The 23,620-nt window shown below is 39.7% G+C and overlaps 2 protein-coding genes across 7 annotated transcripts; one reads left to right on the top strand and one right to left on the bottom strand.

Moving 5' to 3' along the window:
- Positions 1-3,560: 3,560 nt before the first annotated feature.
- LOC121189241 (homeobox protein Hox-D11b-like) lies at positions 3,561-6,701 on the bottom strand. The gene is made up of 3 exons (XM_041049174.1): positions 6,017-6,701; positions 4,498-4,639; positions 3,561-3,654 (listed from the first exon to the last, which is right to left on the bottom strand). Exons 1-3 carry the CDS (start codon positions 6,699-6,701, stop codon positions 3,561-3,563), a joined length of 921 nt encoding a protein of 306 aa, XP_040905108.1.
- Positions 6,702-12,395: 5,694 nt separating this feature from the next.
- Positions 12,396-22,019, top strand: lnpk (lunapark, ER junction formation factor). 6 transcript variants are annotated; one of them, XM_041049166.1, is made up of 17 exons: positions 12,396-12,524; positions 13,268-13,332; positions 14,279-14,320; positions 14,578-14,628; positions 14,717-14,853; positions 15,108-15,166; positions 15,390-15,430; positions 15,675-15,758; positions 15,848-15,899; positions 16,040-16,156; positions 16,417-16,527; positions 16,775-16,880; positions 17,131-17,201; positions 17,319-17,489; positions 18,015-18,038; positions 18,311-18,409; positions 20,129-22,019. In XM_041049166.1, the coding sequence occupies exons 2-17, from the start codon at positions 13,306-13,308 to the stop codon at positions 20,302-20,304; spliced, it is 1,368 nt and encodes a 455-aa protein (XP_040905100.1). In that variant the 5' UTR covers positions 12,396-12,524; positions 13,268-13,305; the 3' UTR covers positions 20,305-22,019. The 6 variants fall into 6 exon arrangements, with proteins under 6 accessions (XP_040905100.1, XP_040905101.1, XP_040905102.1 ...); XM_041049167.1 differs by having other exon boundaries at positions 12,408-12,441; XM_041049168.1 differs by having other exon boundaries at positions 12,429-12,524; positions 16,435-16,527.
- The last annotated feature ends 1,601 nt before the right edge of the window (positions 22,020-23,620 follow it).

Below are 23,620 nucleotides of genomic sequence, written 5' to 3'. Positions count from 1 at the left end.
GCTGTTTATTCTGTACACATGACCATGTACCTGTGCACTCCCTATTCCCTGTGTTCCAGCCACTTATTCTCTGCATATAAACAACTGAATATAATACAGATGTGGCACCACTGTACACACACACACACACACACTGCACAAAGATATAGCACAACTTATTCTGTAGCGTTTACACATAAAGCCTGTGTTTTTCCCATAAATATTTCTACTTCTTTGCACTTGTGGTTAGATTCTAACTGCATTTCTTTGTACTCTGCACATGGACCATAAAGTTGGATCTACTCTCATCAAGTCAGATTTTTTTTGTAATCCGAGCACAGCAGCCACTTCAGAGCATTTTCAAACAAACTGATTAAAAAATAAAAACCTTGTTGAGCACAGTATTCTAAATGCACAGACAGAGTAAAACAATTTTAATCTTTAAGCACAGTCCTTGTGTTAACTGCCAGTTAATCTCATAATAGTTCAATAAAACACTCCAGATTTTTTTTTTTTAAGCATGCAGGGCCCTTTACTGCCTTTTTATTGAATACATTATTAAGTTAGTACATGTCCTGACTGGTTTCCGTAATAAAATGAAGAAACATATGAATCTGAGCTTATAATTTAATCTGCCTGGACCCTTCAAGGTTCAGGCCAGTGGAGCGATGTCGCCCAGTGACTGAATGAAATCTGCTCTAACAGCCTTTAGATGGCAGTGTCATCATGGCCGCTCTGGTAGTGGAGAAATGTGCTGGTGAGAAATCTGAAGTGTTGTGCTGTGTGAAAGTCATGCGGGCTGCAGTATAAATTTATATGACAGACTATAAGAAGTAATGGAAAGATGCTGGCAGCGTTGGCCATGGTGCATTGTCATACGCTGATGCCAACAAGTTTTAGAGATGACCATTAAGAAAATCAATTAGTGAAGTATTACTGTAAGTGTCCCTCACTAATGCATGTACTCTTTATATTGCTACTGCTACTATTGCCAACACTGTAAGCTGTAATAAAGACATTTGTAGGAACTAATTAATGTACAGAATTAGTTGTTTTTATTATTATTAATTATGTGCACCAGCCTTTCCTTATAGGTGCCCACAGAGGGAGTTACAGTTGTTAACAAATACATTTGTAAAACACTTGTATCTGTTTGATAAACCGTTTATTAACAGTTTATATAGTGTTATTAGACAGTAATGGGAGGTTATAGTAAAGTGTTCTCATTTCACTGTCATTACTTTTCCATTTCTGGTATTACTATTATCAACACCGCTATTATTGCAGCTGCTCTTCAACTCTGCTGGTGCTAATTTTGCTGCAATTAAAAATTAAATGTTAATACTAGTACTATCCACACTGCAGTATACTACTGCTTCTGCCACTGTTTGTCCTTCCAACAAAAACGTTGCTGCTACATGCTACAAATACTCCACCTATCACTACAGCTGCTGATTTTGATATTTAGAATTTCTTCAATCTGCTTCTTCTACTACTGTTGTTACTACTTGTAATACAGTAACTGCATAAATGCCATTACACCTTTTTTTTTTACTAATTCCAATTCTATTTCTATTTCTAGGCCAAACAAAAACGCAGTTAAAACAACCCAAATCTCTGCAATATCTCTATCAATCTATATACTTTGTATAATGAATAAATCCGTTTGAAACAGGTCTGTGTAGGTCAAAAAAAGGCTCAACAGGCTTGTAGTCTGGTTTATTGTAGGCCATTAGGGTGAATTCCTTTAGTTCCAACCAGAAACACAATCTCTCCTTTCATCTCCGTCTTTCTTTTTACGTCACTCATGCACAGTCCCACTCACACGCAGGCTGAGTGAATGTGTGAGACAAAGACCGAGGGACAGCAGACTGTCTGTATTGCCCCAATAAAAGTCATTAAGTTGAGGAAATGGTGGCTGTGACGGCATGGTGTGTTGTGGTTGGTTTGCGGTTCAAGGTTCATTAGCAGCCTTGGACTCACTGCATGTTTCTGCTGTCTGGTCCCATGTTGTTCAAAGTCTGGGTCGAGACCCCAGAGTTTAAAAAGGAGAGAATACGAGAGAGAAAACCTGTTTTCTGCTTTTACTTATTTTCTTCGATACCTTGACTCTCCTCCTCTTTACTGCTGAATGTCACACATTATAGCAGTGAAACCTGGGGGCATAATAACCTGCTTTTTAGTTTGTGTGGTTGTGTTTGCGATTTCAGCATCATCCAACTAAAATGTGAGCCAATTTAATTGTGCTTCTGGGTATCCCCTTTTTTGTTGTTGCAGAAGTGGATCACAAATGACATTTATTTCATTTCATTACTATATAAAAACATTAAGATAACACCTTGTATGTGGCTTCAGACAGCACTGCAACCACCTTCCTCTTAATATAATCAATATTTGTGTAAACACTGTCTTATTTTAGCAAATCAGACATGTGTCTAAGTGTCTAAAGTGATTTGTGCCTTTCACAACTAAAAGTTTTCACATCAAATTTAGGATTACACATTGCATGGCTGTTCTCTAAAACCTCCTCTCATCAGATCGTCAAACATTTTAATACACTGTCTCCATTTTTTTAAATATGCATGTACTGAATTATAATAAATAATGAAATTCAAATTATTGTAATGTTGCAATAAATGCAAGGACAACATTAAAACACGGACGAAAGAAATTGGTATCTACCACGACAGAAAAAGTGATAGATACCAACATCAAATGTCACAAGTATCAGACTGGTGAATGTAGTCTGTCTGCACTTGTTTAAAAGAATTTAATTTATATGCTAAATAGATCATTACATTTGGTTTAATGCGGTAATTGAATTGTCATTAGTTGTTAATGCACATCAATTACAAATTAATATAAACAAGAGGATTTATCATTTAAAAATATTGTGATAGATAGATAGATAGATAGATATATAGACAGATAGATAGAAAATCTATTCAGCTGTTTGTTCTAAAAGCTCACAGACACACTCATTTACACACACACACCATTTGATTGTCAGCAGCCAGCAGAACACGTCGACATGAAAAAACATGCAACAAAATAAAAACTAAATCAAATACTCTCAGAAATGTGAAGTTCAATACATGTGGCTCCACGAGCACGAAATCTCAGGAGCTACATCTGCATTTGATGCTTCTCCACTTAATCTTTCAGAGAATGTATGTCCTCATTTCTTAGTACTCACAGAACAGGAAGGCCTGAGGCAGGCAGCAGATTCATCTCTTCACAATAAGCCAAGTGACTTCAAAGGGAAGTTGGGTTCGAGTAAGGCGAGAGGAGCATTTTGAAGTAAATAAGTAAATCAGCAGCGAGATGTGATATATAAAAGAGAAGCTGAAGTTTCTGATGCTGCGTTGGTTCTCCAGAAAAACGCGGAGCCTAAACCTAAGCCTTGGAGTTCTCTTTTGGAAAGAACAGAGTTTGTTTCTTTTAAGTTTATTTATGTCTCCATTATCCTGCCCACAGGATTGGAATGGTACAGTGCAGCGGCCATGTTTGCAGACTTGTCACACAGTTTGGACATGACATTAAAAGGATTGTCTTTTACTTCCCTCGCACTCATCCATCCATCAGAACAGGTGGTAATGTGTGTAGTACTGCAGCCTCTCTCTTTTCAGTTTCTTCTCCTTCATTCTTCTGTTCTGGAACCAGATTTTCACCTGTCTTCAAAAAAGAAGCACAGAATAGAAATTGTTTTCCCAGTGTTGTTATAGCTGAGATAGAGTTTAGAATTTAAAAACATGAGCAATGGTTATACCAACAACACGTGCATGAGCCAAATCAGTTAATCTACCTTTTTCCCCTGATTAATCAATTTGTCATTTAGTGCAAAAATGGTTTGAAAATTGTGAAAAATTCCTTTGAATATTTCTCAGACCCTCCGTGACAACTTCAATTGTCTGCTCATCAGTCCAAAGATATTCAGTCTACAATGATATAAAACATACATTTTGTACAAGACATGACTGAATCAAATGGTTTTCAAAGTAGTTGCAGATTAATTGCCGTCTAAGTGATGCAGCTCTGTGAGTTATTTACTGTTTACATAAGATAATTAGATCCAAGCCATGTAAACACTGTTTTCTCCTTGCATGTTCAAAAACATGCACATCTAAAAAAAATAAGAATAATAAATAAATAATAATAATAATAATGGCAATCAAGCTTCCATGGCTTCCACAAACACCACACTGCAGTGTATGAGAATTTACTGAGAGAACTTTACTGCAGCCAGAATCTCAGGGGCTGAATAACACCTGGTGAGTGGATTAACAAGTATGACTCTCACACAAACCCCAATTTACCCTGATCCCACCCTCACTGGGGCAAAGGTTTGGTGTGTTCCTCTGCCCAGGTGCAACTGTGGTTCAGTGTCTGCAGCTTGTATTTTACAGCTCTTTCACATGAGAGTCAGAACTTGCATCCAGACATGAGCATAATACAATCTAACAAATAACTTTTCATTAACTACATCTGAAATAAGAAAATATTACAACATGCACGCACCGATCTGTAAGAAGCAGAAGGCGGGACAGCTGCATCCGTCTGTCCTTGTTGATGTAGATGTTGAATAGAAACTCTCTCTCCAACTCTCTAATCTGCTGCTTGGAGTAAGGACAGCGCTTCTTCCTCTTCACAGAAGACTCTGCTGGAGGAAGAGCGAGAACATTAAACATGAAATGGACCAAAAAAAAAAAAAAAAAAAACAGTAGCCTTACAGATGGGATAGGAGAATTTTACTAGTTCTAATGTAAAATAAAAAGTCAAGAAAGTAGAACCAAGAGGTGAGTCCAGTAAAATAAGCCCATGACAAAGTCCAGTTCAGGGTCAGAGGAGGCCCATCTCTTCCAAACATTCAACAGAGCTGAGCAACGACTTTAAATCTGACTCACTAACATACATCCCATGTAAATCCTACTGACTGAATTAATTTTTACTTTTAACTCAGGGTGAATGTCAAGGTCTCAGTCAAAACAGTGAGTTCAAGAAGTTATCATGGCCTTCATGTTGTGTAACTATGAAGTGAAGCTACAGTCTGATTAATGATTATTATTTATTATTATCAGTGCTTATTTCCATGCTTTTGAAAAAAAAAAAACTGTTTATTTAGGCCCACGTGCATGGTCAGTATCGTTTCCTGCAAATAAAATTACAGCCAACGAACTGGGAGAAAATCGGAAAATTAACCAACTTGTGTAAATCGATCAGGATAGATAACCACATTTAGTAGCACCGTTTATCGATACTAGCGTTTGCACGAACCTGTTTAAGGTTTCGTTCACAAAATCTAAGGAAAATATTTCATATGAAAAGAGCGGTTTTTAAACATATAAACATCGGAGCTTAAAGGCCTAAACTTTTCACATTTAATTTGAGAAAGAAAACGTTCTGTAGTTATTTTGGAGCCAATGAATACACTCATTAGGTTTTAGACCTTTGCACTTTTTTCTTGATTATTTGTTTCATAATGTTTACGCTGTAATTTTAACTCTCCATATCCCAGTAGACTTTATTTTAAAAAGACGAACCTGATCCAATAAAATCCATTAGACTAAAGAAAGGGAAGAAAGCTTTACAACAACTGAACAGATTAATAAACGACTTTAGTATCAACTGTTTTGCAGCCTGGACAGCTGACCTGTTGGCAGCAGTGTGGCCCTGTTCCGGCTCTTCGCTGCATTTTAAGTGCCAAATTTTTTTAGAAAGTTGATGTTAATCTGAGTGTAGCCTAAAGCTTAGGGCTGTTTCAGAGCATGGACTGAGGCCCTGGAAGATGCAGAAATTATAATACACATGGATGTAAGATTTTTACTGAAACGTGCAGGATATCGAATATTATTAGTTATTATCAGCTCCCCAAATGTCTCGTGACCCTGTTTGCATATCAATAGACTCCATGTGGAGTCATGGCTCCAGACTAATGTATTATTCAAAGGACTCCGTGTCGTTTCATTAGAAATCAAACTGCTGTTAAATCATTACAGTTTTATCATTAAAATTTGAATATCATAAGACTCCCACTTACTCTGGTCGTGTCTGCTGTCTCCTCCACTGCCGCCGGATGACGGCGTATCCTCCTGGTCCTCCTTCCCAGGCAGGGGTGACTCTGACCCCGCCCTCACCTCGCTGCTCTCCCCGCTGTGACAGCCCGTCCACTCGGTCCGATTCGTCTCTTTCACGTGTCGGTTCCCAGTGATAATGTCTGCTTTCGGATCCTCTACTTTTTCTCTATGCTCGAAAAACTGCTCGAAATCCGGGGGTGGGATTCTACTCCGGCCTGACGGGAGGAGTGGGTGTGAATCCGGGTTGTAAGTCGTGTGTCTGCCGGGGAAACACCGCTGGTCTCCGGAAAACGCATGTGCGTGAAAACGGGGATCAGATGCGCCGTGAACCGGCCCGCCATACAAAAAGCAGTCCTTACTGCTTCTGAATATCGTTTCCTTCTGGGATGGCAACCCCTGGTACTCATGATAAACGGCCTCACCCGGCAAGCTGAAGCAGGTTGGCGGCGGGGAGGCGACGGGGCAAGTCGCCTGGTACAGGGTCCATTTGCCCGGAGGAGGATACCGCTGTTGTGGCTCATAGCAGCAGTAGCTCCGGTACTCCGACAGCCTGTGGTCCCTCAAACCGGTGCCGTTCTCCGTTAAAAACGAGGAAGTGGTGGTGCCAAAGTCAGACTTTGACGGATAGGTGCAGCTTGGTAAATACATGGATAATTAAAATAATCTAAATTTTAACAGGCTGTAGTTTGGTCGGTATAACAACAATTACCCTATATAACTACATATACAATCAATATAAACTTCATGTAAACTTAGCTCTGCATCGTGACATAGGCATTGAAAGTTAAAGCAAGAGATACAAATAGGGTAGAATATGAATGAAAAGCCTGTCTCCACTTCTCTTCATTGCCCAAAAGACCACAGTGAAACCTCCTCTCCATGTCCATTGGAAAGTGAGGAAAACATTGTCTTTGATGGTGTGCCTGCCCAAACTGGGTGTTCTGAGTACAATTAACTAAACCCAAAGGCTGGACTGCATGTTTTTGTAGTCACGCCATGACAAATCCAAATCCAGGCCCAGACACACACACACACACACACACACAAACACACACTCACATTTGCAGGCACAACACCACATGATAGTGCAGTTAAGCCTTTATGCCATGAATGTAAATAATCTGCCAGGAGATGAAATTGAAATCTGCCTTGCAGGGAGAACAAGAATTAGAGGCCTTGAGCCTGTTGTGTAGACTGTACAGCCTATAATAAAATTCTGTTTTTCAAGCACAAAGGAAAACCCCCTCCTTTTGCATGTAGATTGATTCTCTACGGGTGTGTGCATGTCATGAGATTTCTTGGGTATTTTCAACTTGTAAAGCCACACCTGATGGCCAAAGCAAATTTCCTAGAACTTTCACAGAGAAGAAAGAAGCACAAACATGTCTTAGAGAAGGCTGGATGTCAAAGCCCATTTGGATGTTTATGAGGGAGGCTTAGTCGGGGATAAATGTACTTGGTTAAAACCCAGAAAGAGCTTTTTTTAAAGATTTTATCCTCTGTGACCGTCCAGTTAAAGGAAAACATCTCAGCGTTTCAGCTGAAATGGGAGCACGAAAGCTGGTGTCTGTTTTGCCTCTTATTGTCTTTTTTTTTTTTTTTACTGAAACATTGTGGCTCACCGATGATTGGCTTATTGTAAAGCAGCAGCAAACCTCCGTTTTATTTGCACAATACAGTCAGGTATTCTGCAAATACTTAATATGTTAAATATATGTAAAAAATGTCTGTAACATCTTTAGATTTTTCTCTCTGCAACTTTAGTCTCACTCAATGAAAAAAATATCATCAATGTAACGTTTGCAAAATTATCAATATCATTAATGGTGATAGACCACAAAAGTCTTTGTGGTGGTGAGGAGCTGGGCTCTCTCTCTCTCTCCCCTCCATCTTACATGGCCTGTCAACATATTTCATCAGAGACTGTAAATGTGCTGGGGATGTAAATCATGGCCTGAAGTGGCTTTCTGATGTACAGGGCTACACGCCACTGTCATGAAATATAACATAAATTGATGGCATGTATATGAAGAATTCATGACTGTTAAGTTATATACTCAACCAACGCCCCCCTACCAGATAACAAGCCTTTGTAACAGGAGATATTTTAACATGTTACAGTAGGAAAAACACGGATGTCAATGATAATGGCTGAATTCCATTTAGCTGTCTTGGTTTCAGCGTCCTGCCATTCATGTGGGCTCGCTGTCAGTCACACTGTGACATGTGTGTAGACAGAGGCATTGTTGATGTTGTTAGCAACATGACAAATCTGCTGTGAAAAAGACTGAACAGGGTGCTGGATGTTTGGTTGTCATCTCACTGTAATACAAAGGCCCACACCACACAGGTGTTCACAAACGCTTCTCTGAGCCAACCACTTGTGAATTTAGTGAAATCTGTGGCAGAGATGTTGGCCTGCTGTGGTAGGAAAAAAAAGCACAAGTGTAACTGATAAAATTAAAAACCACTCTGTGCTCTGTAGTGGTTTTGTTTCTGGGTGCATCTCATAAATCTGGGTGATCTAACTGCAGCTGTCAGAGCGAACTGACTTCTCTGTAACATTTAAGTCATTTAGCACTAAACCTTGGTCAGATTTAGATTTAAAATTTGACCTTGAATGTGCATTGTAGCTCTGTTTAGGACATCACACATTACAGGCAGACAGAAGTCTTTGAATGAGCTACACCAGAAGCAATGCAGGGCCACAGCAACATAAATACCATGGTTGTGTGTGGGGATTTTCCCATTTATTACACAATAAATATTTATGTCTAATTAAGAGGCTTGGGCAATTTAATGCTCGGCACGAGGGCGGCTGAACGAAACATGCGCTATCCTAACTGAAAGGTCATCTACTTTCAACAACTGTCCTGCTTTTCATCTTATTATATGCTGAACATGTTGAACACGCTATTACTGGAACACATCACTGTTGCTCTAATGTTTAACATCCCAGGACACACGTGATGGCCTCCAGTCAGCGTGCTGTTCGGGAGACCACAGATGTCTCTTCCGCTGCAAGACGGAGCCCAGAGCCGCCATGTGCGCTTTGCCTGCGCCTGTGTGTTACAGTAGATTATATCTGGTTCTGTATGTTTAAATAAATATGCAACCAAAGTTAGAGTAGAAACAAAAACTGCGCCAAATATTTTCACTTTGTGCTTTTATGTTTGGTTACTGTTCAGCCACAGAGAATGAATGAAAGTGAAGATTTAAAGCAAATCACTGGGGCCGTGTCCTACGTTGTTTGAAGTCATTTTTGTTTTAGATTTAAATCTTGCACTTTTTGAAACGTGAGACGAAAAAGATTAACGTCCTTGTTCTTGTTCCTTGTCCCTGTAAATAACTCCAGGTCTGCAGCAATCCTGAATATTTCACGACCAATAGATGGGCCATCCGCATTTTTCCCACGCGGCTTGGAGAAAGGTAGACATTATTATTATTATTATTATTATTATTATTATTATTATTATCGGTAGTAGTGTGCGTGAGATTTTTTCGGGGACATCAAGACACGCTATTCGAGGCTAAAAGGTTTAAATGAATTGTTTCCCTATTCAAGTGTGAATTCATATTAATTATTAAATCAGCACACATTAATCACTGCACGACATCTTGTAAATAAATATCTAATGTGCAAATTATTAGAATATTGTGAATAGGTGGGAAAATTAGGCCTACCTTGTGAACTTGGGCTTTTTAGTCCAGTGTTATTTTCTTCTTTAAACGTTATTTAGAGTTTTCTCCTACACGGTGTCATAGAGATGTATGATAATAATTATAATAACTGCGATAGTTTCTTGTTGTGGCAATAAGACAGAGTAAAATGAGAATTTACGGGAAAATTAAGGGAAGTGATAAGTGGTACATTTACAGAGAACACACAAAAAGTAGAAAGATAAAAACAGAAATTACCGAAGTGGTCGCATTAGTAGTAATAGTGACTGAACGTGAATAACTGAATACAGAAATGTGATGCGCAGGTTTTTATAAATGCTTGAATTCCGCAGAGTAATGGAGGCTTACCTTGTTAGGTGGGTTAAAGGCCGAGCAGCTAACACGTCCAGACCAAATTCACTGACTGCGAGTACACATGGACATCTGTCCTAAAGCAGGTGTCTCGTTTTTTTTGACAGATACACATGACTGTCAAGTCCAATAAAAGGTCTACCCACCCCTTCCCCCTCAAAACTGAAGCGTCTGCTCCGTCCACTCAAAATGTGCAGTCAATAAAAGATTCAGACAACAAATGGTGGCATGGAGGCCTCTCTCTGACACCGGAAAGACCTGTAGGTGCATCTAATGAGGAGACGATATTATCTCACTATAATATCAAACTGAGGATCTTATAATCAGAACAGATGCGTGCCACAGGCTTATCGCAGCCTTAATAATGCAATGAAAATAAGAATTTAAATCATAATAATATAAATCAGGAGAAAGTAAGATCGCGCGTACAAACACACCAAGAGATCGAGTTTTAATCAAGCTTTAAATACGTGTTCAATTAAGGCCACAACAAAGTTACAGCGACATTTGAGCAGATTTACCGCAGAGTTTCATTTCTTTGATCCTTTGAGAGTTTTAATGGATCGAGTCATATTTTACTTTTGCTTTTTGCCACACTGCGGAACAAAACATGCTGGAATTACAATGAGTGCGGCCTGTGTTAGACGTGTATCTGTACGTGCTCAGATCAGCTTTGAGGCTCATTAAGAGGAAGCTATAAATCTGAGTTGTCTAATGAAGGCTCACAAACAATGCTTTTAAAAGTACATAAATTAGGTCTTGCCGCTCTGAATTTCAAAACACTCAAACATACTTTATTTCATCTCTATTTTCGTGCAGGCGCATTTCAGAATGTTCACTCATATTTTATTTTTCTGTTTTTTTTTTTTTGTTTTTTTTTTTTGTCAGATTGCCTGCATGATGTGATTAGTGTTTGGTATTCTGTGGCTTTGCAGCCATCCATTTGTCCCACTACAGACATACAACACACACTTAGAGTGTGTGTTTGTGTGTGTGTGTGTGTGTGTGTGTGTGTGTGTGTGTGTGTGTGTGTGTGTGTACTTTGTGCAAGTGAGACACAGGAGAGGTGGATAAGTCCCTGCTGTTAATTTTCATTCAGAGTGTTTAATTTATTACGGGTTAATGAATCGGAAATAACATCAGCATCAGGATTACTCATCAGCTGTAATATACATCAACAGAATTGTGTGTGTGTGTGTGAGTGAGGGAGAAAGAGAGAGAGGGAAAAGAGAGAGAGAGAGAGAGAGAGAGAGAGAGAGAGTTTTATTAGACCCATAACTCTTCAGACTCCAGAGGAAGCTGTAAGCATTAAAGCTGAAGGCCAGATCTCTGCACACTGCTGCCTACTCTGAAACAGCTCAGAGGGGAATTGAGAAAATGTTGCGGAATATTAGAAAGATGCCACAGCTTCACAACATTTTCTGTGATGTGACAACAGGAGAACACTATGGGAACATATGTGTGTTTAAGGGGCTGAGCTGGTCCCTGGTTTGTTTTGGTGCATGTGTGACATAGTACTGCCCAGAATTTTTTATGGTCATTTTTTTGCAGACTAAGTCCCTTTTACTCAATTTAAATACAAAATGGAAACTATAAAATTATTCATTTATATTGCAAATGCATATCTGAGGTTTTAAAGGCTGCATTGCAGTGCCCCACCAGCTGTTGATACCTGCAGCGAGGAAGACAGGGAATGTGTGTCGACATGTCACACTGGAAGAAAACGCGTTATCACGAGGTGGTCATTAATTGTTCATCTAAGGTTATGATATTATTACAGCTCATTAAGAATACGTTGTTTCGGCTCACAGGGACCGCAGCACTGAATAATGAAAGGCAACGCGAAATAGTGAAATTGCGACATCTAGGGGTCATCAAGACATCTTTAAAAGTAAAACAAGCTGTACTGAGTTTGTGCAGGGGGCTCTTTATCTTCAGTCGTACTAGTTTGATTTTTTTTATCATTAGATGTCCCTATTTTTGTGCCTAATACTTACATGAATTCACTCCATGTAAAGCCCTCAAGGTAAAACAAACACATTATTGTCTGAAAGACAGTGACGTTTAGGCCAATAGGCCCACTTGCAGTGATTTAAGTTGTTAAATCTATATCAGCAGATCATAGTTTAGGGTTTAAAGGCTATAAAGTATAGACTATAAAGACCGGTCTGTAATATAAACAAATTAAAGTCCAACCTGACCAAAAGATCACAAAAAGACTACAACGCCAAGGACTCTGGGAAACAGTTCAACCTTTGCCCCCTCCCCCCTCCGCCGTTACGTCATCCATGCGTTGCGTCCGTTACGTACTGACGCCGCGCCAAACTGTCGCTTGTCGGTGGGGATGTCATTTCAGGTGACAGCGGCGGTCTGTCTGCTAGTTTCGGCGCTAACCTGACTGAATGACCGGCGAACAGAAACACCCACACACCGCATAATGTGAGTCTTTATTTTACTTAAGCGCTAATGAGGAAAGGCTAAAGGAAGATACCCAACGTTAACGACAGCGTGTCTGCTGTGGACGTCGGCCCGAGCTAGTCTGTTACTGTTGTTGCAGTAGTTTACTAGACAGCTGTTAACAAACCCCTTCAGGTGTGGTTTTATTGAACTCACAACAAAGGTATTTCAGAGTTTAATACTAACGGTCTCTCTCTGTTTGTTACAGCGACAGTTATTTAACGGTACGTTTGTTCGCTTTCCGCGGTGTGAGGTCTCCAGTGTGTTATGATGGAGCAGCTAACGTTAGCTCCACTGGCTGCTGACGTGAATTTATGTAACCGTTTATTGGTCTCATTTGAAAGGACAAAGACGAACAGGAAGCTCCCTCATTTGCCTGGAAGCCCCTATGGGTTGTGCATGTTAGGAGCATTTGTGTCTGGTGACCATCCTGCGGTCTAAAACCTCAAGTCCTAATAATATGAGTGTAGTGATATAAGAATGAATAAGCAAATATTTTTTTTCAGTAAATCCACAACAACAACAGCAACCATTGTGTCAAGTTATTCTATAGGCAGCTTACTAAATCCTGTGATGATGTAAGGGCTGTGTACTGTTCATGTCATAGCACAGCTAAGGGCTTAATTGTGGTTTTAAACATCAACACACATAGCGTAACTGCAAGAGGAAGGATTACGAGCTGTCTTTACTTAGAACATGTTTAACAGAGACGTCCTGTTCTACAGTGAACCAAAGGAGGAGGAGACTGCAGTAATTTACAAACATGGGGGCTCTGTTATCCCGGTGGAAGGTAAGTGTATGAGAGAAAAGAGAGACTTAAATCAAAAAGCACATTAGGTTTTAGTACAAGAAAGGAAAGTGAAGCAGATGCATTAACATTGCAAAATAAAAACAAGATGAAAGATAGAAGACAGCAACACTCAACAATTAGGAGGCAAGACTAATACACCTGTCATAAAATCTTAATAAATGTCCTTTTAAAGAAGGGATATATAGCAGATAAAACTGATATTGTTGAATACAAAGTCTTGGAACAGACGTCTTAAAGGATACCTATAATCATAGGGATTTAAGAGGTTTGATATATAGTGTGGAGCCAAACCTCATGATTATCAGTATAATCTTAAAATCAATTCCAAACCAGACAATCAGCAGTTGTAGATTAGCCAAATCAATAAGACAACCAAATATTTTACTTTGGTGAAATATTTCTGAACGCCAGACTTTTTCTTTTGTTCAGCTGAAGTGAAGACAGTTTTTGAGACACTTTTTGTGCTAGCTGTTAACACACTGAACCCTGTGCCCCAGCAAGATGAAATTCATGTGCTATTTTTAGACATACTAGGGAAGTCAAAGGGAAAGAGAGAACGATAGACAGCAAGAGAGACTGAGCAATAGAAAGTGCAACCCCTGTGTCCATATTATCTTTGCTTACATTAATTTTTCAGAAAGAGAGAAGAAAGTATAAACCGAGATACACATACTACACGTACTAATGTAGCGCAATGTAAAATTGTACATAAAATATAAACTTTCCTTTTATTTGCATGTTGCTTAGATATTTCAGTGAACCAGGAACAGACCACAGTAAGCGTGTGTTTACAGGAACTGGGTTGACTGTTTACTGACAAATCAATTAGTGTTTAATCTGTGAGATGTGAATGACACGGGGAAGCCCAATGTTTGTTCTTCTGATGAACCTAATGATGATTTTCTGATCTTTATCCCCAATCCAGACAAAGCCAACCACAGTTGAGCAGCTGGAGAACCTGGATAAGGTACTGATTAAATATTATATCAGGTTTTATGTCCTCACATGATGCTTTAAGCTCAGAAAAGGTATAGCTTACCAGTTAGCTTTTCATAATGGAGAACACACTAACTGATACAATACTTGAGTATCCCAGATGAAACCAAAAAGTTAATGGATCACAAGTTAAAGTTAAGCATCCTGTGAACTCTAAACTTAACATCTGATTAATTGAGATTCTTTGCGCTTTTTAAATAACCTTTAACCTCCATGCTTCCTTTGTAGGAGATTAAAGAGCTGGAGGAGTTTAGAGCCAAAAACCAACGTTTGCAAAAGGTAATGTTGGCAGAACATCAATGGCATGTGGTGATATCCTTATAGTGTCTTTTTCCTCATCAGTGTGTTTGTGTGTATCTGCCTGCAGCTGTGGGTCGGCCGGTTGCTTCTCTACTCGTCAGTTCTCTACCTATTGACCTCTCTGATTGTCTACTGTCTCTATCTACCTGAACAATGGTTGGAGAGACTAGCCATGGCCCTGCCTTTCTTCATATACCCTGTGCTGTGAGTCCCCACATTGTTTTCTAAGATCCTTCACAATCTTTTGCAAAGTGTGTTATTTCTAATCTGGTGCACAGCACCATAGAAGTGTCATCCTAAAATTTTATCTTGATGCCCTGCTTCTTGTATGTATCTTGCATTTTTAAAACTTATTTTTCAAGTGCTGGTGTTGTTTGACAAGTTTGAATCTGAAGTTTATTATGAAGAAGAACTACATTTCTCACTTGTCCTCTCCTCTTTTTCTCTCCTCTGATCAGAGTGTGGTTTATCAGGAAGTTATTGATTTTCCTCTTTTCCAAACGCACCGAGAGAAACAGTAAGTTGTCTGTCAGTCCCTCTCTGTCCGTCTGTCCAACCAGCTAACACATATCTTTTTCAAGTGTTTATTAATTTCAGAACCTACCAAATAACATTTTAACTATTCTTATGGAATTTCTATTACCCACTTCTTCTTCTCACTTGTGTTTGTCATAATGCATTTCAGAACTTGATGTAAGATAAAGTGAACTGACTAAAGTTGTTCTTGCTTCTGTTTTTAGGTGATAAATTAGAAGATTTAAAAGCTGCCAAGAAAAAGATTGTAAGTGTTAAATCCTTCACAGTTCACATTTCATTTATCCGTTTTTTACTGACTTGTTTAAACAGTGTTTGGATGTTGTGAGTTGCTGCTTATTCATTGCAGCTGCCTCCCAACATTTAATTTTGTTAACTCCAGATGAGTCACTGTGGCCTGGTTTATTACCAGTACTCCTTTGTGTTTTAACCAAGAGACCACAATTCATTCTGCATGTTACAACTGAAGTTTCCCTGGTTTGTGTTTCCAGCTGGAGGAAGTGATGGAAACAGAGACATATAAAAATGCCAAACTCATCCTGGAGCGCTTTGATCCTGAAGCTAAGAAGAAAGCTGTGAGTGCTGTTGTCCAGTCTTTTGTCTTATCTAAATCTTTATGTAGTTGTATTGTTATTCTGTCTTTTTTTTTGATGTTGTGTTGTAGGAGCTGGAGTCGACTCCGGTGCGTCCTCAGATGACTCCCAGGCCAGGACAAGGTACGACACACATCAATACAAAGCAGAAAGATAAAGCATGTGAAGTTTGTTCAGTGGTATTGGATGGGTCTTAGGCACAGATGAAATCCTTCCATTTGTAAAAGAACAAATGCTGTTATGAGCTTCTTTCCTCTGTGCAGAGCTTCGACAAAGAGGCGTGGCAATGAGACCCATGCCAATGGGCACCCCGATTGCCATGGCAATGACTCCTACACCCGGAGCACGGCCCCCACAGGGACCAGGGGGCACACCTGTGGGTAAGGGGAGGCACATAGTTTCTAAGTGCATTATCCCTTGTGCTGGATCCACACAGTCGACTGTGAGAGCTTGTCAGTTGTGATCTTCCTCCGAGGAATATTATAAGTCAAATCTTTGTCTGTGAAGATTCTCAGGCATCCAGGTCATGGGCGAAGTACTAAGTCAAAGGCAACTGGAATGGACTGCAAATGCAGTTGCCTTTGACTTGGTTCTTTTAGATGTTAGTTTGTGTCTTTATTCCATGTTGCTCTCCCTACAGAACCTGTCCCTCTCTCAGCTCCAGGGGGACCGCCGGAGAGATCTGCTCTGTCTTCCTCAGTCCTCCAGGGGGCAGTCCCCAGGACCCCCTGCTCCCCTATACCAGGTGTAGGTAAGTTGAAAAGCTACTGAGTGCATCTTAGCATAAATGCTTGTATGTGTGTAGCTTGTACTTTCTTCTGTTTAAATTTGGGCTTTGTAACACCAATTTACCTTATTTAGCCACCAGTCAATAAGTATGTTGCATTGTGGCAAGCAGAGCACAGGATGATGGAAAAATCAAATCTGTAAAATCAAATGGAAAACACTGAGTCTTTTCTAGATATGTACGATTTCCTGTGTGTGGACCGTTTCTGCAGGCATGCACCCTCCAGGTCCTCCATTAGCAAGACCCATTCTGCCCAAAGACAGGGGAGCTATGGATCGAGTCATCGAGTACCTGGTAGGGGACGGACCGCAGAACAGGTGAAGACCCTTTTATAGATGTAAAGTTCTTTGTGGAAGTAGCCTGTTAAAGTTTCTCCATAAACTCACATTCTTATTTAGCAGTTTGCAGATTCTCCACAGGGGAGTGATGTTCAGTCATTGTCACAACAGATCTGCCCATGCCAACCTGCACTATCCATGGTTTCAGAATCTCAGGGAGTTCACTGAACATTTCATAATTCTTGAATCAAATAGTCTCTCTTCCTCCATTTCACCCTCTTTCCTTTAGATACGCATTGATCTGCCAGCAGTGTTTTTCTCATAACGGCATGGCTCTGAAAGAGGAGTTTGAATACCTGGGTAAGAACAGAAATAAACCCCTGGATTTAATGAGAAGTGCAGTTTTTGAGATGGAAAACTTAGTTTTGTTGCTAATTCTGTCTCCTCCTGTTTTACTTTATGTCTCTCTCCCTTCAGCATTTCGCTGTGCATATTGCTACTTCCTGAATCCGGCCAGAAAGACACGTCCTCAGGCTCCCAGGCTTCCAGAGTTCAGCTATGAGAGGAGGCTGCGAGCAGAATCACGTTCCCCTGGACCAACTCCGCGTTCTGGGACAGACACAGAGGAGAGTGCGCCCCCTTCTGGAGGTACAGAAGAACACAGATGTACAGACAGGCACAAGCACACATAAGCAGCAGGCAAGAAAAACCAAAACAGGGTCTCCTCAGGTATGAATTGAGCAAACCGTGAAAGGGGTTGGTGCTAAAGTTGAGAGCAATCCTGAAGGTAGCAAGCCAGTAAGACCAATGATTAAACTGTTAACAAATACATGTTTTTTTTTTTTATTCATACACAGCCAAGCATGGTTTGACTGAAATAAACATCTGACATCACACGTGAAGTAAATCAGGCCTAAATCTGAGACAAGAACAGAACTGAGAAAAGCAGCAGACTTGAGAGCTGAACATGTGCGCTGCACACCTGAGAGAGAGACCTGCACATATGCACACACTCATCCTCACCCTGTTCTGTGCATCTTTATGTTACTCACTCCATGTCCTAACCTCCCGTGTTAAAGGCTTCTTAGTGCAGTGCTTCCGTTTACCTTTTTCATTAGTTTGTGTTTGATTCTTTTCCCGACTTTAATGATGCCAACTTTTATCCCTTTGTAGTTGTTGAGCAAGGAACCAGCAGAGGTGAGACACCACCACCCTCAGATATCACCATACCTTCTGCTACAAGAAGAAATTGTGATTTTTAAATTGAGAAATACAGCTGGCATCACAGTAAACCTAACATCTCAGTCATCGCTTTCAAAGTTATCTCTCAGTATCTTCATTCCTCTTTATTCATCTTCATTCACAGCAGCCTGAATCCATTAAATTCCACTTTCACCACAGTTCCACAGCACATATCCAGGGTAGCTTCACAGTGACCAGTGGGTTTAACAGTGTGATCTTGCCTCTAGCCAAGGCTCCGGCTCCGTGGAATTTGGTCCACAGTTTCTCCAGTTTCCAGATCCAGCAGAGTCCAAAGAACCCTCAGATCCGACCTCTGCGGAGTCCAGGTTCCCCTGCCCCTCCTCTCTGTGCACTCTGTGTCTGATCTGGCTTAATTTCAACTGATCTGATAAATTTGATTACCCCTGAATGGGCCCATTTTCTTTGCTGTAGAATACATAACATTGTAGAACGCAGCCCAGTGCCTGTACCAAATTGCTACCTCTAATCGCTCTGAATCAACAGTATGTTTTGGCATTTACTGGGTGTCTATACCAGACTTGGGACAAATAGTGTTTACAAGTACATTTCTCACAATTTAGAGGATTAAAATTCATCCTGCAAAATTCAGAAAATCGCAGGGACTCTTGTGAAAGTTGCATATTTCTATTAACGACTGACCTAATATAGTCTGAATGGCTTTGATGGATGTTAAATTTAAACAAATGCCAAACAAAGTAGAAAAGAAGACAAAAAAAATAGACTTGTTTGCCCCAGATCTGGTCTTTACAGCATGTACAAAATGTTTAGGCCATCATCACCATGATTAAAGTCTAAATTATCTCAACAAGCCTAACATGTTTTTAACCTGTGTCCTGGTCTGATCACCTGAAAAAATCAAGAAAATCTAATATTTTACAAAGTGACCCCCCCCCCCCCCCCCCATCTAATGCTGTTCATCCCATAATTAAAGAAACGTGTGCTGGCACCTTCTATTTTAAAGCATATGTCTGAGCATTTACATATCCAGACCTGTGCTTTCACTCATTTTCAGTTCAGTTAGTTACTCATATCAAGTGATTTGCCAACAGAAAATCCTTTTCCCATTACAGATTACCATGTTTAAGTGGACAGTATGGTCTGCAACAATGAAGTAACCGAACAGAAGGCCAACTGTTTTACTGCCCATCTCCTCAAGTCCTCCTTTAGCCACAGTCTGGACTTCTGATCATTTTCTGTGTCAGTGGTTTTCAACCTGTTTGGGTCACGACCCTTCGGAATAATCAGGTTGTTGTTGGTCACCTTCTCTGTGTTTCAGGACCTCCTGATTTACAAATTAAGCTCGGAGTACATTGTGAGTTCATGTGATAGCTCGTAAAACTGGCTGTAGCTGCTTGGTTAAGCACAATATCAGAGACTCACTCAATAAAGTCTGTTCTAAGGCAAATTATATCACTGATACAGGTGATGTAAAAACCATTCCCCAGTCTGAAATGGGTTATTTCATTTTTAATATCTTATTAAATTTTTTTCTCCATAACCATCTGGCGACCCCTGGAAATTATCTCACAACCCCCTCGGGTGTCGGGACACCCAGGTTAAGAACCACTGTACTGTGTAATGGAATGAATCTTAAAGTGTGCAAATAATGGTGCAATTAGAATCGGACTAATCATTACAGTAAGAGCCAATGATTCTAAAAACTATAATTATGTTCTTAACACTCGTGTATCTGTAACACCAGAGTCTCTGGCACTGGTGTTGATGCTGAAGAAGTTTGTGTTTGTGTTGAACATCGATATCTTCCAGTTTTAATTATACTCCTGGAGCTGTGTTGTTGATGGGAGGAGGGAGATTTTAAGAGATGATGTTAACCTTAACAGAGGGAATGCTGCTCAATTTCTTTGATTTATCACCATTTTAATTCCCAACATCCAATCATTTGTTGTAATGTAGATTATTCACATCATCTTACACGCTCCATCTTTCTGTCTTGCCCTCCCCTGTTGTTCTGTCTCTTTGCCTTCTGGTTTTAGAAATGTCTTACTTACATGTGTTCTCCTCAGATGAGAAAGAGATGGGAGAAGACGAAGGACACACTAAAGAAGTAGAGAGCGAGCGCCAGTCGGAGGAGCAGCCACATCAGGAGGAGGAGGAAGAAGTGGTTCAGGAGGCAGAGGCAGAGGGGGAATCTGAGCAGAGTCACATCGCCCCCTGCGAGACAGAGTCTCAGCCATCGTAGCTGCAGAAAGTCCAGAAGAGGACCAGGGAGGTCTGATCACTCTGTCCAAATAAAAGATGTTGGTATTGGCCATGATAGACAGATGGCATGTCAAAGCAATATAGACAAGGATAGTTTAATGATATCTTTCTTCCTTGCAACCAAAAACTTCACTTGTGTTTCAGTTTGCAGTTTCCATCTTTTTAATTCTTTTTTTTTTTTTTTTGCCAAAATTTGACAATTAATTTTTCACAGTCAAAAGACCGTCACACTAAGACAAAGCACCTTGAGGATATTGTAGAGATGGTGTGTATTCTTAATGAAAAACATAATGCAGTATGAGTTTGACATATTTAATATTTAAGTTGTCCAACAATATTGCTTAAAATGATACCATCATATCATGGCCTTAACGGGTTGACTGGTTGGCGTAGAAGGTGTCAGATTGATGATTGTAGTTTTAATCCTAAGGCTGTTAATCGATAGAGTAGCTGGCTGCTGATGTTGATCTGTATGTGGCAGCTGACAGGCTGACGTAGTTTAATATCCTAAGATTCACACAGTTTTGTTTAGGTATTAAGTAGCTGACGGCTAAATGATTTGTTAATGAAAAGTGTTATGATTTTAGATGAAACTGCTGGTTCACAAAGGGTTTGTCCTCAGATGCAGATGCTTAAATCTAAATTCACTCCTTGACCCTTATTTCACACATTCATCTTTTGATTCTATTAGTCTGGTTTCTGCATATGTTGCTAAATATAATAATTGGTTAAAACTCAAATCATACTTGTTATTGTTTTGTTGGTTAGTAAACAAACATTTCTCACTGAGGTTGGTGAGAACACGTAAAATCGGACAAAGTGCATTTTAAGATAAACCTTTAGTGAAGCAGGACAACATCAGTTGTGTTTACAGTATATGCATACGAGTATGCTGTTGAGTTTCAGGGTCTTGCAGTAGCTTTTTCCCTCTCGTAGTTTTAATACACTCATACAAGCTTTTGGTCTAATACTGAAACATCCAGGAAAACTCCAGGATATTTTCACATTTTACAGAACCCTGATGCATGTACTCCTTTTATGCTTATTTATTAAGTGTTTTTTCATGATGTTTGAGCACCTTGTATCAGGCAGGCAGTATATGGGGTATGAACAGTTTTTCAGAAAACAACATTGTGCATTTAAACACTGGCTGCACTCAGATTTGTGAGGAGCAAAGGTACAAAAGCTCTAACTTTTTGAAGGGCAAGGGCAGATTATTTTCAGTCATATTAAATGTCACATGTAGCGCTGCATTTACCGAGCAGGCCGAATGCTGAGCGCTGTGCTCCACCCAGTAACTGAACTCAGATCAGTCATTGGTGGCACAGCAGAAAATGTGTGTTTTGGGCAGAAGTGCTCGTGTGTGAAGAGTCTGTTCTAAATGTGTGGTAGAACCCCGCTGCTTTGTCTGTGCTCTCTGTGGATAGAAACAACACATGGACTCATCAGGTTCAGACAATGAGTCAAACCTGATGGGTTTTGTTTTGCAGTGTTGGAAAAGAAGCGCTACAGTTAAATGTTGTTGATGGTGTCTGTTTACCTAAGCTAACTTTTTAACTTGAGGACTGCATTGGTGTTGGTGAGTAATGCTAACATTGAAGCAGTCTCTGAATACAATGAACCTCTAAACATTTTGCTTGTTAAAAAAACAACAACAAAAACTGAAAAAACAGATTGGAGCTACAACTGCCAATTTATCTCAATCTGGTGATTGCCAATCATAGTTGTAAATGGGATTGACATTTGTCAGATGCACTGTTAGACTGTTTTGTCTGAATCTCCTGACATCATTTGCACTGATTTTCTCTTTGTATTTATTTGGCCACATTGCGTTTTAGCCTGTAGTTCAGGTAGTGCTCAGCTGTTTTTAAACATTTAGAGATGTAATCTGTTTCTGCCACAGTGCTGTCGCAAATATTTAAAAGTGTGGGCCTGGTTTGGTTTGCAGCCTCCAGTGTGCTGAAGATTAGCATTTTCTTTTAAATATTTAAAGGTTTTTTTCTTTGTTCTTACGTTAATTGTGTTTTAAATGTGTGCACTCACAGTACTTACCTGGTGCCATCATAATGCGTGCCTTGGTTGCTGCTGGTATATTCATTAGTTTACAGTATTATCTGCCTAATGTCCAGCTACCGTAGCAACATCAAATCAAGATTCTCCATTGGTCCTTTGTTCAGGTAGCACCTGTTGTTTTTGACACCAATTTATTCTGTTTTTCCTGTTAAATGGAATCAGAAGAAATAGTGAGTGTCTATGCAAATATAAATATGTTGGATCAGCTGTGTTGTACAGGTCTGGTATGAGAAACTCATTCAGGCTGAGTGGACAGAATATTATTGTGGGGCACACACACACGACACATTAAATTCCTTTTAGTGTGTAGTGTCTGATTTTTACTGTAATTCCATGTGTGTTTCTAATTAGTTGTTGACTTCTTCAAAACTTTGCAGCAACTCAAAATTATTTAACAAAAAATTTCAGTAAGGGTTTGGACCAACCCTCTGAATCTGTACCTGGCAGCCAGAGTGTTTTTGAACAAACCTCTGTTGAATGTTGAGGAGAGAACACTCTATGAATTGAAAGTCACTTGACACCACTCTTTGACCACAGCTTGACATTTTGATTTTGATCCATTATTTCCCTGCACCAGACAGCTGTGTTTCCAGATGTTGCATCATGGTACTCATACTGACTTGACATGAAGCTTTCACTTTAATGTTTGAGAAACTCCTCAGACTTATAGCAGGATTTCTCACACACTGACATGTGAAGTACCTGGCGACTTATTTTTGCAGTTTTTTGTTTTTTTTTGCTAGATTTATCAGATACATTTTTGCCAATGCTAGTTGTCAAGTGTGCGCATGGCACATCTAATAAAAGTTTTTTGATAACAAAGGGAGCCAAGAGTTGTGCTGTTGTGGTTCTATCTCCATCCGCTTCAGTGCCCTGGATTACAGGCCTGCTATCAATAATAAGTGATAAGATAGTTACACAATAAATCTAAGATTCAGTGATGTGTTACACCAGTGAAGTCTGAGCTTTGGATAGGAAATCCACTATAATACAAACAATAAAGGAAGACAAAATAACATCAACTAAACAAATAATGACTTTTATTTTTCACTCTATTCCACATCTGCACAACTACAAATATAAAAAACCACAACAAATGGTCAGAACAATAGGACTTTACAGAACTTCTGTACAATTAAACTGAACTAGACTGTCTTGTCTTCTGAAAACAAAAACAACAAAAAAAAAACAGCTGCAAAATAAATCAAGTTGCCTTCAGCTGG

Source organism: Toxotes jaculatrix, chromosome 11 (assembly GCF_017976425.1).
Source record: "Toxotes jaculatrix isolate fToxJac2 chromosome 11, fToxJac2.pri, whole genome shotgun sequence".
Classification (NCBI taxonomy): domain Eukaryota; kingdom Metazoa; phylum Chordata; class Actinopteri; family Toxotidae; genus Toxotes; species Toxotes jaculatrix.
Note: the sequence above shows the minus strand (reverse complement) of the source record. Positions and strands in the feature narration are given on the sequence as shown.

Bases quoted from the DNA above. Each gene is read 5' to 3' on its own strand.
- LOC121189241 (XM_041049174.1), bottom strand. From the start codon at position 6,701: ATGTATTTACCAAGCTGCACCTATCCGTCAAAGTCTGACTTTGGCACC. The intron at 4,640-6,016 runs GTAAGTGGGAGT...CTCTTCCTCCAG, and splicing joins AGACAGCAGACACGACCAGA to CAGAGTCTTCTGTGAAGAGG. The intron at 3,655-4,497 runs GTGCGTGCATGT...TCTTTTTTGAAG, and splicing joins CTTCTGCTTCTTACAGATCG to ACAGGTGAAAATCTGGTTCC.
- lnpk (XM_041049166.1), top strand. From the start codon at position 13,306: ATGGGGGCTCTGTTATCCCGGTGGAAG. The intron at 14,854-15,107 runs GTGAGTCCCCAC...TCCTCTGATCAG, and splicing joins TTCTTCATATACCCTGTGCT to AGTGTGGTTTATCAGGAAGT. The intron at 15,900-16,039 runs GTACGACACACA...TCCTCTGTGCAG, and splicing joins GACTCCCAGGCCAGGACAAG to AGCTTCGACAAAGAGGCGTG.